The 13,494-nt window shown below is 37.8% G+C and overlaps 1 protein-coding gene across 1 annotated transcript in view; it reads right to left on the bottom strand.

Moving 5' to 3' along the window:
* Positions 1–13,494, bottom strand: part of ABCA12 (ATP binding cassette subfamily A member 12) — a 283,751-nt gene that overhangs the window by 160,565 nt on the left and 109,692 nt on the right. Inside the window, exon 4 of the mRNA XM_026002201.2 lies at positions 7,983–8,266. Coding sequence (XP_025857986.2) covers positions 7,983–8,051 — 69 coding nt within the window. The 5' untranslated portion in view covers positions 8,052–8,266. The remainder of the gene's footprint in view (positions 1–7,982; positions 8,267–13,494) is intronic.

Below are 13,494 nucleotides of genomic sequence, written 5' to 3'. Positions count from 1 at the left end.
ATGGTGTAAGAACACAGGACCATCTTTGCAGCATTCTTGCCAAAGATAAATAACCAGAGTCTAAAAGTAAGGAAACAACAGATACTCTACAAAACAACTAGTCTTAAATGTTCAAAATGTGTGAGGGTCACAAAAGTCAAGGAAAGACTAACAAACTGTTGGAAAGGCAAGACCAGAGACATGAAAACTGGATGCAGAACGTGATTCTGAACTAGAATCTTTTGTTATAAAAGACATGGTTGGGACAACTGATGAAGCTTGAATTGCATCTAAAGAACTGATGGTGAAATTGGGTTATATAGGTGAATGTCCTTGTTTGTAAAATAGTCACACTAAAATATCCAATCTCAACTGGCTCTAGAAATAAAGTTATTTGCACTGTTCTTGCAACTTTTCTTTAAATTTGAAATTGTTTCAACATGTAAAATTTAGAAATTATTTTTTTTAATTCTTTTTAAAAATCCAGAGCCAATTTTTAAAAGATAGCAAAAGAGAAAAGATGAAGAGCCAAGAAAAGAGACAAAAAACAAACATGTTTCATATCTGGGAATTCTATCTTATTGCACACATGGGACAAGTTTTGGGAAATTAATGGTGATGGCAGGATACATTTCAATGACATTAAAGTCAGCAAAGCCATTCACTCAAAATCTCAAGTTTAAACCTTAAGAAATCCCTTGAATGAACCAAATATAAATTCACTCCAAAATTTTCATTTAGAGCTCATCTGTATTACCTATTAACTAACTGAATTTCATAGTAACATTTGCTCTGCATTTGCTAAGAACTATTGTTTTGAATCTTTGAAAACCTCTCAAATGTAATTTTCTGAAAAATCTGAAATTATGAGCACGGCACATAATTTCAGCTTTAGGTAATTCATACACCATTACTTTGTCAGAACCTTTTATTCTAATTACTGCTGGTCCATCTGATTCTACTTGTGTCCACCATTTTTATTAGTCTTAAAAATCATTTTCACTGGAAGTAAATAAGAAAATAAGATACAGGTGAACTTTAAATGAATAAGTGTTACCATATATTTAAAACTTTGAGGAGACTACTACTGTTTGAACGCTTTTAAATAAGGCATCCATGCTCCAGTCTTCATCATAAATGTCACCATTCCCTACTGTCTTATGCTTGGCCCACTTCACACAGTGATATTACTTTCTTTCCTGTATAGATATTTGAGTTTGTGTCTCTTGCACTAGGGTGGTTGAAGTTGGTTGTGTCTAAAATGAATGATACTGAATATCAGTACAATTTCCAAACTGCAATGGGAATTCTTTTGCCTAACTCTGAAAATCAAAAATAAAATGCTTGAGATGAAGATTCTCTATTCCTTTCCATGGAATCATACTCTTAGAGAGTCTTACATTCACAATACAATAGAAAAATTTATGCACCAGTGGGTACCAGGCACTGAGGATAGAGCAATGAAAAAAATAGGTCTTTTAAGGAAGGAAAACATTAAAAAATTTATAACCAAATGTAACAGATGATGCTAAGATAAAGGAAGTAGAGTGCAAAAGGAAGATAAAGCAAGGGGAGCTGAGACTAAAACCTAAAAGATGAAAAAGGGTCAAGCAGAAGAAAAGATATGTATGTTGGATGAAATGTGAGAAAGAAGTGGGAGTCTTTCAAGCAGAGGAAACATATGGGTGAAGACCCACAGATGGGAAAGAGGGTGGAATATTCTGGGAAAAGAAATAAGTCCAGAATGACTGGTATATCAAAAGTTAGGGTAAACATCTTTGCCATATGGTTATTCAGCCTCTACCTGAATGCTTCTAGTGACTAAAAGTTCACTCTTTCAAGAGACTTCGTTACTGGACAATGCATATTGTCTGATTTTTTTTCTCATGTCAAGATGATATCTTTCTTCCTGAAACTACCACTCATTCATCTTAGTTTGGCCCCTTTTTCTACATGAGAAATCAGCAAGTATTTGTAGACAGAGTCCCCTCTCCTCTTGGGTACCAATGTCAGTTCCTTCCACAACTTTCTGTTAAATATGATTTCAAAATATCTTTCTCAGGATGAATTCTTGTCAAGTGGTTTTATAATTAGTATCAATTCAGTATAGTACTCCAAATGATAATAGCTAATATTTATTGACTGCTTAGAATGTGAAAGATGCTATGTTAAATACTTAACATGCATTATCTCATTTAATATGATCACCTCATTTCCTCCTGCAGATGGGAAATCAGAATCTTAAAGAGATAAGTAAGCCTTCATTCCATAAACCACCAAATGGCAGAGCTGGTATTTGAACCCAAGAAGCCTGGCTTCAGGACCTGCATAGTTAATCACTAAACTGTGTAGTCAAACCACTATAGGATATACTACTAGCGCTCTTTGATCACAATGCCATACTTCTATTAGTTCAACGAATATGAGCACTGCGAATCACTTAAAGGTTGCCACGTAACATAGAACTATAACTTTAAAAAAAGGATTTATTTCTTTTAGAGAGATAGAGAATGAGATAATACAAGTGGAAGAGGTGGGGGGGGTGGAGAGAGAGAGAGAGAGAGAGTCTCAAGCAGACTTCCCCATAGCACCTGAGGTGGGGCTCATCCCAGGACCCTAAGACCAAGATCTGAGCCAAAACCAAGAGCCAGATGCTCAACTGACTGTACCACTCAGGCACCCCTAGAATCATAACTTTTTATTATACACTTCAAAGTAAAAATTGCCCAAATTTCCATGTATAAAGTATATGGTTTCTTCCTTCTTTTGTTCTTTTCCTTTTGGATTGTCCCATATATCAAGGATGACTGATACTTGGTGGTTACAAGAGTATTCCAGGGTTCACATTCGAAGTAAGAGGCTGTTTTTTTTAGATCTGGAATAAACCTTAGTTCTATCCCCAAAACAAGGAAATAAAAGTGACAGAGCTCTCAGTTAATTGGCCTTTCTGCTACTGAACACTGCTGCCATCCATAGAAATGACTCATCTAAAAACTGGGATCAAGGACATTTTCTGAAATCTATACTTACAGATTATAATACATTTTGGAAATTGGTAAATTTTCAATGATGCATATTAAAACAAAACTTTTTATTGGACTTCAAGCTAATTTATTTCTCGATTGCTCTCGTTTCTAAAACATCTTCATCTCATTTTTTTGTTTCTTTGAGAGAGAGACAGAGTATGTGAGTTAGGAATGGGGGACAGAGGGAGAAGGAGAGAGAGAATCTTAAGCAGGCTCAGTGCAGAGCCCCACTGGGGTGAGGGCGCAGTCTCACAACTGTGAGATCATGACCTGAGCCAAAATCAAGAGTTGGATGCTTAATCAAGGAGCCACACAGGCTCCCCTCATTTGGTTTTTATTGTTTGACTAAACTAACAAAATGTGCATGTCTGCTATGTGCCAGGTCCCAACATCAACAGGTAGATCTAAATTTTTTTGTGAACAATTAAAAGGGGTTAAGGGAATAAACAGTATAGATGTGGAAGAGGTAAATGGGCCTGGGACATTTGATCCAGTAGTTGCCTGAATTGTTCAGGACCTAGTTTATTTTAATCCAATTTAGAATTAAATTTGAGGTTACAGTTTAATCCTAAATTGCTTTAATCAAAAAATTATTTTAATACATAAATCAACCTTCTCCAAAATTTTGAAGCTAGGACTTCCTCTTTTTCTAGACACTGTGGGAGGATGTTACATGAGCAAGGTGGGGGTTGGGTAGGAAGTGTCAAACTCTATCCAAAGGGTTAAAAATCAGGGGCGCCTGGGCAACCCAGCTAGCTAAGTGCAGACTCTTGATTTCAGTTCAGGTCATGATCTCAGGGTCATGAGTTCCATCCCCCCCCCCACCCCCCCCACCCCCCCGCAGGGATCTGCACTCAGCATGGATTCTGCTTCTCTCTCTCTCCCTCTCCTTCCGCCCCTCTCCCCACTCATGTGAACACTTGCACTCACTCTCTCAAATACATAAATAAAATCTTTTAAAAAATTAAACAAAAAACAAAGTATTAGAAATCAGTCAAGTTGTGGGAATGTCTGTGATAGAAAAACTGGTACTATTACCAACTGAGCTAAAGTGTGTTCCACTAGCCAAAAAGTGAGATTAACATAAACAACTCAAGGTAATTTTCCTTCTTCTGTTGTGAGTCTGGAATTAGATTCCACTTCTATAGAGATTTAAAGTCATTCTTTGATATGCCTATTTAGAATTCATCCTCTTAATGAAAGATAAACTCTGATCTTGCACTATCTAGTCTTTCATCCTGCAGAATCTGCTGTGCCAGGACTCAGTTTCCTATCATTAACTAGCCTCTCATTAGGTAAGCCTCCCTGTTGCTAACCATCTCCAGTGGAATTTTTCTTCATTTCTGCATTATTTCTAGAGTTAAATTACAAGCCCAGCAGGGTAGCCACTGCATCTAATTGATTTTATGTATTACCTACCATTTCTGTTGGTGCTTAATGTATTTTTTTCACATTCCTGTAGCATTCTTTTTTTTCTTTATGATTGAGAATTGATGTAGCCACTAATACTAAAAATCAGCAATATCTAAGGCCTCCTTAGTAAATATGATCTCTTCACTGGTGAGCTGAACTCTGAATAGGGATCCGAGAATGTTGGAAAAGGAAACAACTCAGTGGCCTCAGTGGCTATAGGGAAACAGCAAGAGGTAGTGAAAATAATAGAATGATTTGGGGGGAAATCTGATTTTGTGTTCTTAAACTCATTGTGTGACCTTGGACAATTCCCTTACGCTCTCTGGGGCCCAATAAAATTAAGGCAGTTAATACCAAATATTTCACAAATCTGATATTCGGTTTTATAAAAAAGGAGAGAAAGAGAAATATTTACTCTCAGAACAATTTTGAGGGAGGTCACCTCCAAAATTAAAGATCCTGCATTACTTTTTTTGTAGCCAAATTCAACATTTAGCTTATTGCAATGTCTCAATTTCTTATATGGGTGTTTGAGATTCTTTTCTCACTTCGTATTCTAGTATATATTTTTATAATGTATTTCCTCAGTAATTCCCACTCTAATTATTTTACTATATATTTGTTTTTCATGTTTTTCTTCTCTTATATGTCATTTGTTTCTCCACTAGTAGATTTCTAATTTCTTCCTTTAGAGACTATCCTTCCCATCATTTTGCTTTGTGACAGAATCTCTTGAAAACACATGAAGGAGGATGTCTTGGTAGTGATTATTCTCTCTCTTTTTTTTTTTTTAAGATTATTTATTTGCTCATGAAAGACACACACACACACACACACACAGAGAGAGAAAGAGGAAGAGACACAGGCAGAAGAGAAGCAGACTCCATGCAGGGAGCCCGATGCGGGACTCGATCCCGGGTCTCCAGGATCACACCCTGTGCCCCAAGGCAGGCGCCAAACCACTGAGCCACCCAGGGATTCCAGGTAGTGATTATTCTTTAACATTCACTAAAGACTGTATATTTCCAGTGTCACACAACTTCATTTCTATTTTCTTAGGTAAAAAACTACATTTTTAAAGTATCATATTGAGAAAGTTTACAAGAGAAATAAAAATACTTGCATTTTAAATAATAATTTAAATACTTTAAATAATTGCTTGATGGATGACAGAGTCCAGTCCCTACATATAGACTATGTTCACTTCTCAATTTATATACCTTTTCTTTTAGCATTCTCTTTTAATTTGTTTATATTTTCTCTTTTCACAATTTCTTTTTTCATTTCACCTCCTTTTACTGTCTTTAATCCTAACTTTCCAACCTCTTGATTGTCTCATCCTTCCCTGTTAACACTATCATAGGTACATCCTTTCCACCTGTGTTCTTAAGTCTTCTTTCCAAGAGCAGGAAATAGGGCTGACCTGAACCAACTTTGCCCTCTTGCCCTCCACCTAGAAGTGTCCTTCCTTCTTCTTTGGGCACCACCATTTTCTAAAGATCTCTTATGTCCCTCTAGTTGGTCATAATGGATTCAAGTGACCCTTCTGTATTTCCCCAAATTCAAAACTATTTCTGATTTCATTTCCTGCAATCAATACTTAACCTGTCCTGGGACTCAAGGTAGCCTTAAGATCGGAGTCCTCTGAAGTCCTCAAATGAACTAACAGATCATGTATTCTCTTTCCTTGGGCAAAAATATAATGACCAGGGGCTTTTTAGGGATTTTGACTACATAGGAATAAGACAAGGTATCATGGTGAAAATGTTTTAGCATGCCTGAATTCCATCTCCTTAAATATGCCATATCCAGCAGAAATGGACTAAAATGAAGAAAAACTCTAAAGCAGAAAATTGATATACTAGCTACTTTACAGATAAGGAAAGAATTTATTAAAGTTTCTAAAGATAAAATTTCTCAATGGAAAAAGGGGAAAACCTGAGGGTTTTTAACTTTTTTTTAATTTTTAGGTAAGATGAAGTTGTAAGGAAAAATACATCACGTCAGTATTCAAGTTTATCGTCAATAACAGACGTTAAGTTTTCAGTTCCTCTATGCTTTTATTTTTAACTAGTGAGTTTTCATCACTTAAGAACCGTGCTGTATATAAATTTCTTCCTCTCTCCCACAATCCCTTCTCCTGGATTTCTTTTCACCGGTACTTTGAATAAAATATGACACACACACACACACATTACTCCAAGTCCCCCTATAATCTGCCAAGTGTCTCACCATTTGTAAAGCACTCTGAAATACCTTGGCACATCTGGTTCTTACCACGGTATGAGATAGATATGGTAAAACCCATTTGCCCATTTTGCAAATAGGGAAACCAGTGCTCACAGAAACTGGTACGCTATTCAAGTCATGCAGTCGCAAGAAGCAGAACCAAGAATCCAACTCTCCTCTTCTGACCACATCCACCTACTCAGACTCTTTTCCTGTTGAATTCTACATAGAACCTACTACAGAATAATCATGGGAGGTTTTCTTTTGTGTTGCTTCCAATTTAAAAGGAACACTAATGATTTAAATAAAAAACATTAATGTTTTAAAACTTTATGTCCAAACCCCACACTCACAAAGGTGAGTGAGCACTACTTCTCTTTCTTGATATATACATCAGAATACTTAAGTAAGGTGTCAAGGCACTTCCAGGAAACCCAGAGTGAGATAAGGCACACAGATAAAATGTTGGTTGCTATGACACACATTATCTGCATAAAATATATATTATTCATTTGAGGCTGGGAATTACCACTCTAAAATGAAGTATAGGGAGTGCCTTTTTGAATTTCTCTGGTTTTCAAACATTCTTCTGAGTATGTGACAACCCATAGAAGCCGATTCCTATCTTAATCTCCCTACACCCCAATCTGATGAGGATCTAATAGCTAGATTTGTAATTTAAAAAGCAAACATGAATGTAAGAGCACAAAAAAGATGTTGTAATAAATTGAGTAGAGAGACTGTAACCGTAAAGTTAAAGTGACTCAATAATATTCTTGAGGCACGGCACATATATGGACTCTTGTTTGACATTCCCAGTAAGTAGTTTTTAGGCACTGAAGTTTCTTAGAAGCTCTTCTATATCAACAACCGTCAAACTATTTCTGTTCTATATCTTACTTTTTGAACAGGCCTTCCATCACTTTGGGTTTTCAAACGCATTTTCCCCCATTTATTATTCCTTTCATCTGATATTTTTCTTCATCTCATTTTTAACTAAATTCATTAAGAAAATTTCTGAAAACATTTTGGCCTGAAACCTAGAATTCAACACTAGTTCAACACTAGTTCCAGTAACAAAGTGCATCCTTTTCTTCGCCCAGGGCATGTCCTGCTTTACCCTTTTAATTTACTGAAATCAAAAGGCAGCTTTGGGGGCCTGTTTAGACTTGCCCCATTAGCTATAAGACAGATACAGGGATGTTTTCTAAATATGTTAATCTTGCTTTAGAAAATGGCTTAAAACTCTTCTCTCTTTACCTCTCATTAACATCACACTTAAGGATTGCCTGGAGTATTGGCCCTGGACCCCCCTCCTTCCCTTTTTCTACTTACCGGCTGCCTTTTGACACCTAGCCAATTTTTCCAGACCAGAACCCGAAGCTGATGAAACTGGGAAGCCATCCTCCAAACACCACAAACAAGAGAATTCTTCTCTTTTCTTCCACCTCACAGAAGAATTGGTACCCTGTCCAACTTGCTGTGTCAATGGGCCAAAGCCTTTTCACGGCATAGCTTTCCTGAGGGCTGGGGTAAGAAACCCACAGTTCTTCTACTGCTGGATTTTTTTCCTTTAGGTTAATCTTTGACCAAGGAACACTTCTCAGCCAACTCTTCCTCTGAAACAAGAACCCAGACCAGATCTGTCAGTGGCTTTGCTTATTTTAAAATAACATCCAGGTTACTGCTTGTTGCATGAAGTCCAGCCTCAAGAGAGAATGAATATCATTCAGATAATGCCCTACTGTGAAAAAAAAAAAAAAAAAAAAAAAAAGCTAAACCCACACCTCCTACTCTCCATGAAATTAACTACCTATCCACACCTTCCAGAGGTGTCACCTGCATTGGACACGTCATGAGGAATTAGGTGGGACTCTTGCCAAGCCAGTAGGACTTGTCTTACATTCTCTCGCCTTCTTTTCTACATAGTGCCTGCTGTAGCAGAGGCAGGACACATAGCATTTTCCAGACTCTGGGCCCACTGACTCATATTTAAACTGTCAGTAAGATGTTTTAACTCAGTATGGCCAGAGCTCAGCTGAAACACTCTGAATCTCAGCACATGGAGAAAGTCTCAGTCTTTAGCCCTCTTTTCTTTTGGACTAGGCCTGCCCATCCAGGTTCGTGATGCAGGATTGTCTTTTAAGGATGACATGCCAAAGTCAGATGTCAACAAAGAGTACTACACACTGAATATGGAGAGAGAAGTATGCTGCCACTTTCTTGATGTAATTTTATTTTTGGTAGAATCCTAGTGGATTGACACAGTCTACATAATTTACCTTTTGAACTTGTCATCTCTCTATAGATTTCTAACTCTGATGGAACGCGACCAGTTGGCATGTTGGGGAAAGCTACATCACCAGTGACATGCTGTTCAAGCTGGCCCGGACCACACCCTACTACAAGAGGAATCGACCCCACATTTGCTCCTTCTGGGTAAAAGGAGAATGTAAAAGAGGAGACGAGTATCCATACAGGCAAGAGTTGAATTGCATTTTCAATATTAGCCTTCAGATAATTAGTCATCTAAGAAATGGAAACTAGCTTAAACTATTTCTGCTTCAAAATCTACAAGTTTATACAACTTGTTAAGTTGAATGCTTTAATTTGAAGAGAAGTTAACTATGCCGAGGTCTCACCTTCTGCTACAAATTATTAGGTTAAACAAATTGCAGAAAATAAAAGGTAGGCTGTAGTGGTATAAATAACATACAGTAGATTCCTTTCTTTGGGGGATCAGGGTTCATGAGTCCATTACAGGAAAACCATGTCATTTAGACTTTTTTTTTTAAGATTTTATTTATTTATTCATGAGAGACACAGAGGGAAAGTCAGAGATACAGGCAGAGGGAGAAGCAGGCTCCCTGCGGGGAGCCTGATGTGGGACTCGATCCCAGGACCCTGGGACCATGACTTGAGTCAAAGGCAGATGCTCAACACTGAGCCACCCAGCGTCCCCTGTTTTAGGCTTTTATAATTAAAGAAGGCATAGGCTGACCCAGGACATTACTGAACTTATGATATAGTAGGAGTCTAATGCACTTGAATATCCAAATCAGCAAAAGATGTCTACTGTAAATTAGGAGAAAAGGGAAAAGGCTCTTCAGGATACATGTGAAGGAGAAGTCTGGCATTAAGGTTTCCAGGAGTAACCTTGCTTAAACACCTTAATGACAACCTATTCCCTGTGATACCAGTGCCTCCACAATCTGGCTCCAGCCAATTTTTCAATAATCTACTACAAATATTTGACTGCTTGCCAAACCTATATGTATTACAATGTGCAAACATACCTCTGCTTTCTGGTCCTCGACTTGCTCATGCCATCTCTACTACCTGGGATAAACTTATTCCTCTCTAAGCTCCCACCTCTCAATATCATCCTCAGGTTGACATCTTCCATGATGTCTTTTGAGAAATACCCTTAGGGTATCCTCTCTCCTGCCTTTGAATCCAGCAGAGTTCTTTGTTTATATTTCCCTCTAGGATCTTGCATTTCTTATTTTTTCCACTAGATTGTCAGTTCTTTAAGGTCATAAACTATTTTATATCAAAATACCTTCAAATGATCAATGCTCAATAACTGCTGCTAAATTTAACTGAATATTGAAGAGACTATTTGAGCCAATGTTAGTATAACTCTCCTTTGGTCCTCATACCTTTCTGTGATTGATCCAGGTTCTATTTGTAAAATCAATAAAAGCAACATGTGAGTTATCCCTTCAGTGCTTAAGTTCAAATGCTGGTTCAGCTCCCTGGTCCCCATACCGACTCTGCAGTGTTGATGGCAGCCAGCCTGGGGTTGACTGGAGCCATGCTGGCACATGCCCATTACTTCAACTTTGGCTCTGTCTCTGCTGTGATGAATTTTTCCAAGCCTAATCCCCATTAGGCAGCCAATCCCGAATATCTAGAATTTGGCTCTTTAATTTTTTTTTTTTTTTTTTCTGAACAAGGTTAAAAAGACAAGATCCTCTTCAGACACTAGGTGCCTCTGGAGATAACACTCTCCTTTGCCACTCCTGGGATTCAGTGTCTAAGATTCTTCTGGCTTTCTCAAACTTTGCAGATGACTTGAGCTCCTACTCCCTGCCTCCTTTTCCTGCCATCTGCCACAGTCTACAAGTCACAAATGGTTTGATTCACAAATAAATATTACTCACTTGTGAAGTCAATGTGGGATTTGGGATGTGATTCTACATGCTAAGGGACATTACAGGTGTACAAATTTATTCAGTCGGGTTACTTCAGCTTAAAAAGTACCTACTCACCACGTGACTGACGTAGGTGAGAGGTCAGCTCAAAAAAGTATCAAATGGTTTCTCCTAGTAGCTTCTTGTCATCTTTCCATTGTAATCATGGAGTTGTTCTGTTGCTGTTTGTTTAACTTTGGTTAAGGAGTCTCTCTCTCAGGGTGTTCTCTTGCCTGGACACCTTCATCTACTACCTCTAATTATCTGATGATGATATTGTATTTTATTACAACCCATGACTTCCCAGGAGATTTATCTCCTCAAAGTAATTTCAAAACTATGCATTAAGTGTTTAAGATATGTTAGAAATCCCTTTACACTGGAAGGCACACAATGTCATAACTCCAAATGTCGCACATACTTACTCGGGGTCTGGGGTATTCTTTCACAAAACCTAACTCAAAGTAGTTTAAGGTGAGGTACATACACAATGAGACCTCCAAATTTTGCTCCACTCTGAGTATCTATATTCTGGCATCTGTGTTGGCCATATCAGCTTCTACTATCTTCTTTAAGGTTGTCAAACTTCTCTTAAAATTTACTTTTGAAAGCATCTTTTATAATTTCATTGCAGAAAAGGCCTTCCTTACCTAACACCAACCTTGGAAGCTACAGCTTATGTAAATCACTAATCATAATCTCTGATCAGAATAAAACTGAAAGCGATTATTAGACCAACCAAAAGGAAATGGAAGAGCATGTGGAAGGAGATTAAAGGCAGTGAATTCCTTTTTATTTTGTTTTGTGCAGAGAAAAATATAGCTTTGTACCCCACTCCTGACTACAGACTGAGGTGCTCTGGCAGATATTTTAGGAATTCCCCTTGTGGGAAGAAAGAACAATTTAGCAAAGGAAATAAGCTGTATCCAGGACATACAGCCACTAAAAAAAAAAAAAAAAAAGTTTTATAAAAAACTAAATTGCAAAAAAAAAAAAAAGCGGGGATCCCTGGGTGGCTCAGCGGTTTGGTGCCTGCCTTTGGCCCAGGGCGCGATCCTGGAGTCCCGGGATCGAGTCTCCTGGCATGGAGCCTGCTTCTCCCTCTGCCTGTATCTCTGCCTCTCTCTCTCTCTCTATATATATATATATATATCTATCATGAATAAATAAAATCTTTAAAAAAAAGCAAATAAACAGAAGCAAAATAGAATAATACAAAATCCATGAATGCATACATTTACCAGTAAACTGTCAACAGATTTTATTCCTATGGTCGTACTAAGAAGTTAAATTACTCTACGTGGCTGAACCATGGTGACCTGCCATACTACTCAGTGTTCCAGTGCTTCTGCCAGAGACCAGCAGACCTGGTTTGTCTTTAGGATGAGATCCAAGTCTTGGACCATAATATCTGCCTCCACTCCCTTTCTTTGATGGTGGTGATTCTACTTCTTGGTGACCAACAGGTGCATCCCTTTATCAAACAAGGAGTTAACACAATCTACCAGAGCTTAGGTAGTGTTTGCTCTTGTGTGCTCACTTCGCCAACCTATAAAACAAAACCAAAAAATATAAAAAACAAAAAATATATATATAGCTTTACCATGGAATAGTTCGCACAAAAATTAGTTAATCCTAGGATTCCAGTGTTCTGCTTTCCTGAGCTCCAGTAATGGCAAGTTTTGGAGAACAGTTCAAACAGCCCAAATTTGATTGAGCCATGCACAGAATTAGTTTTTGTTGTTGTTGTTGTTTTTTGGGGTTTTTTTGTATAGAATTAGTTCTGAGCATGCATGGTTATCCTAAGGTTGGTCTTATCTAGGACCACCTCTAGAGTCATTTCACCTACTGAACCTACTTAGAAGGGTGGCTTGGCCAAGCCTGCACAAACATGTAACTGACAGGCACCATAAGCATTGGAGTGGCAGCTCCTGGCAGTCAATCATTGTGTAGTGCTGCTCTCCAGGACCAAAGAAAGAGGGAATGGTCCAACCATGAATAGGATATTGTTATTGAAACACATTAATTTGTTTTAATAGTATTAACTAAAGATCTATATTAATCATAATAATAAATGCTAGATTATAAAGCCTCTGTTTGTTTAACTCATCATTGTATAATAGGAATTTAACATAGATTTTGCCTATAGTAGGTGGTCAATTAATGCTTATTGAATAACTGAGTAGCAAACATTTGTTAAGCACTTACTGAATCATCATAGGAGGGCTATTGTATAGAAAGTAGAGTGGCATTATCCCCATTTTCAGAGGAAGACAGTGACATTCATAGAGGATATAACTTGCCTAAGTTCACCCAGTTAGAAGTGGAGACGGTGGGAATAACTCCCACATCAATATTTTTCATCTCTGTGTCATGCTGCCTCCAATCCCGTGTACTTTACTGTGTGGGAAGAGCTGAGAAGGAAAGAAAAGAACTTCAGGGTTTTCTCTGGTTTTCTAGGGGCCCATAAATCTTTTGTAGAGATTTATTAAAATGAAAAATTATTGCCAAAATAAGTGCACAGGAATTATTGCACCAGTAAGCCAGGAAAAGGAAGGCTGCTCTTTTTAGGCTTCTTGGTAGAACAGAAAAGAAGTTCCCAGTGTGGCCCTTGCCAGCTCCATTAGGTGTGTCTCTCCACTCTCAATCAT

Source organism: Vulpes vulpes, chromosome 16 (genome assembly GCF_048418805.1).
Source record: "Vulpes vulpes isolate BD-2025 chromosome 16, VulVul3, whole genome shotgun sequence".
Lineage (NCBI taxonomy): Eukaryota > Metazoa > Chordata > Mammalia > Carnivora > Canidae > Vulpes > Vulpes vulpes.
The sequence above is the reverse complement of the archived record's forward strand: the minus strand, read 5'-3'. Positions and strand labels throughout refer to the sequence as shown.